Source organism: Echinops telfairi, unplaced genomic scaffold (assembly GCF_000313985.2).
Source record: "Echinops telfairi isolate 266 unplaced genomic scaffold, ASM31398v2 ScPeMD7_7424;HRSCAF=8462, whole genome shotgun sequence".
In the NCBI taxonomy this organism is placed as follows: Eukaryota; Metazoa; Chordata; class Mammalia; order Afrosoricida; family Tenrecidae; genus Echinops; species Echinops telfairi.
Window position 1 is genome coordinate 17,444,216 of NW_022111324.1, and position 1,753 is coordinate 17,445,968.

The 1,753-nt window shown below is 43.4% G+C and overlaps 1 protein-coding gene across 1 annotated transcript in view; it reads left to right on the forward strand.

The window, feature by feature from the left end:
* The window catches only part of PAPPA2 (pappalysin 2), a 350,680-nt gene that overhangs the window by 180,091 nt on the left and 168,836 nt on the right, over positions 1–1,753 (forward strand). The window contains exon 7 of the mRNA XM_004706814.2: positions 1,498–1,753. Coding sequence (XP_004706871.1) covers positions 1,498–1,753 — 256 coding nt within the window. The remainder of the gene's footprint in view (positions 1–1,497) is intronic.

Sequence of the window (1,753 nt, forward strand, 5' to 3'; positions counted from 1 at the left end):
TTATGCATTAACATAAGTACACACCTCTGTTAATATCTCTCTCTATAGCTTTGCTTCCTAGAGGCTTCCTCTGTTTCCTTTAGCTTCCTCCTGCCCCACCATCACATTCCCCCTTCTTCCACCTCTTAGTACTTCCTCTCAGCTAGATTGGTGTTACTCTAATACCCACAGGATCTCTATAACCTCCTAGATGTTGTTTTAATTCCCTAGTTGTTCCCCTATCTATGGCGTTGTTTGCTCACAACACCCACCCCTCCACCACTGTCTGCCCCCAAGACCCTCTGGGGTCATTGGCCCCGTTGATTTCTCCCTGAGCTTGCTTCCTATGTCTGTCTCATATAAGTAGACAAACCAGCAATATCCTAGTCAAAACAATGAGAAAACAAAAAGTTGAAAAATGAAAAGGAAGAAAAAGAAACAAGTAGTTCCAGTCTGTTCACTGGCCTTTATGAATCTCTCCCCGCTGGTCCTGAGGGAGTTCCAGGGGCTGCCCCTCCTAGCCTGAAGTCTATTTGGGTGGCTATTTTCTATATTCTTATGGACTAAATAATTCTATTGAAAATGGCAAAACTTAATTTCTATTTAATGATATATAGAGCTCTCATGCCAACCTATATGCTGTCTACTGATAGTGATTGCATATTATTGCCTATTCAATAAAAGGCGAATATGTCACTTGTTTCACACCTAACGGCATGATGGCAACTAGAAGCCAACTCTGTTGACTGCTTATTCAGCACTCTTTGATTCTCCCCCTGTGATATAAAAGAGAACCACCTTCTTGGATTATTCCTATAGAGCAGGCCATAATTTACTTGTGAGTTTTTACCCTGCTGATTATACTTCCACTTGGCTCCGGAATCTCCATTTGTTCCCCCTCAATAATGTATGCTTATATTTCCTGCCTTCAGTTGCATACCTGCTCATACATACTTCAACTGAAATGGAAATTCAATGTATGGTGTTAAGGTTTGGCTAGCAGTCAATTGGAGGGACTGGCAACATGGGATCTTAGGGAACCAAAGAGGTTTTATGAACAACCTTTGCTTAAACAAAGAGTGCATTGACTGGCTGAAATTAACAGTTTCCATATTAATAAATAAAACAGGGTTCCAGATGCATTGCTTTTATATACATTATTAATAACCTAAGTACAAATATCCTCTGCTCAAAGATTCTCTAAGGATATTACTCAACTACTCTGCATCCACCTGGTGTTTTGCCTAGGATCTGTGTTACCCATTTCCAACGATTTGCCAGATTTCCACCAGATAGAGGTGAGACGGTCACACGAGCATGGTTACAACTTGGTCAGTTGCACTTAAGATTTCACTCACTCAGCTGAACAACAACTTTGAGGTTCCTATGATCAAAAGTATCTCCTTTTTGATAGCTTTTTCTGGCAACTGAGAAGGGCTATGTATTTTCAGATTTCCAGTGATGTATTTCCAGTACCTGATGTATTTTTCTGTTCATCCCCACCCCCCACCCCCCCAGGGCCTCCAGATGTAGACCAGCCCTGCGAGCCGAGCTTGCAAGCCTGGAGTCCCGAGCTCCACCTGTACCATATGAACATGACAGTCCCCTGTCCTGCAGAAGGTTGTAGCCTGGAGCTGCTCTTCCAGCACCCAGTACATGCTGATACCCTCACCCTATGGGTCACCTACCTCTCCATGGACTCCGCCCAGGCACTCTTTGACACGGAGATCTTGATGGAACACCAGAAGTCTGTGCACCTGGGTCCCTTAAACAC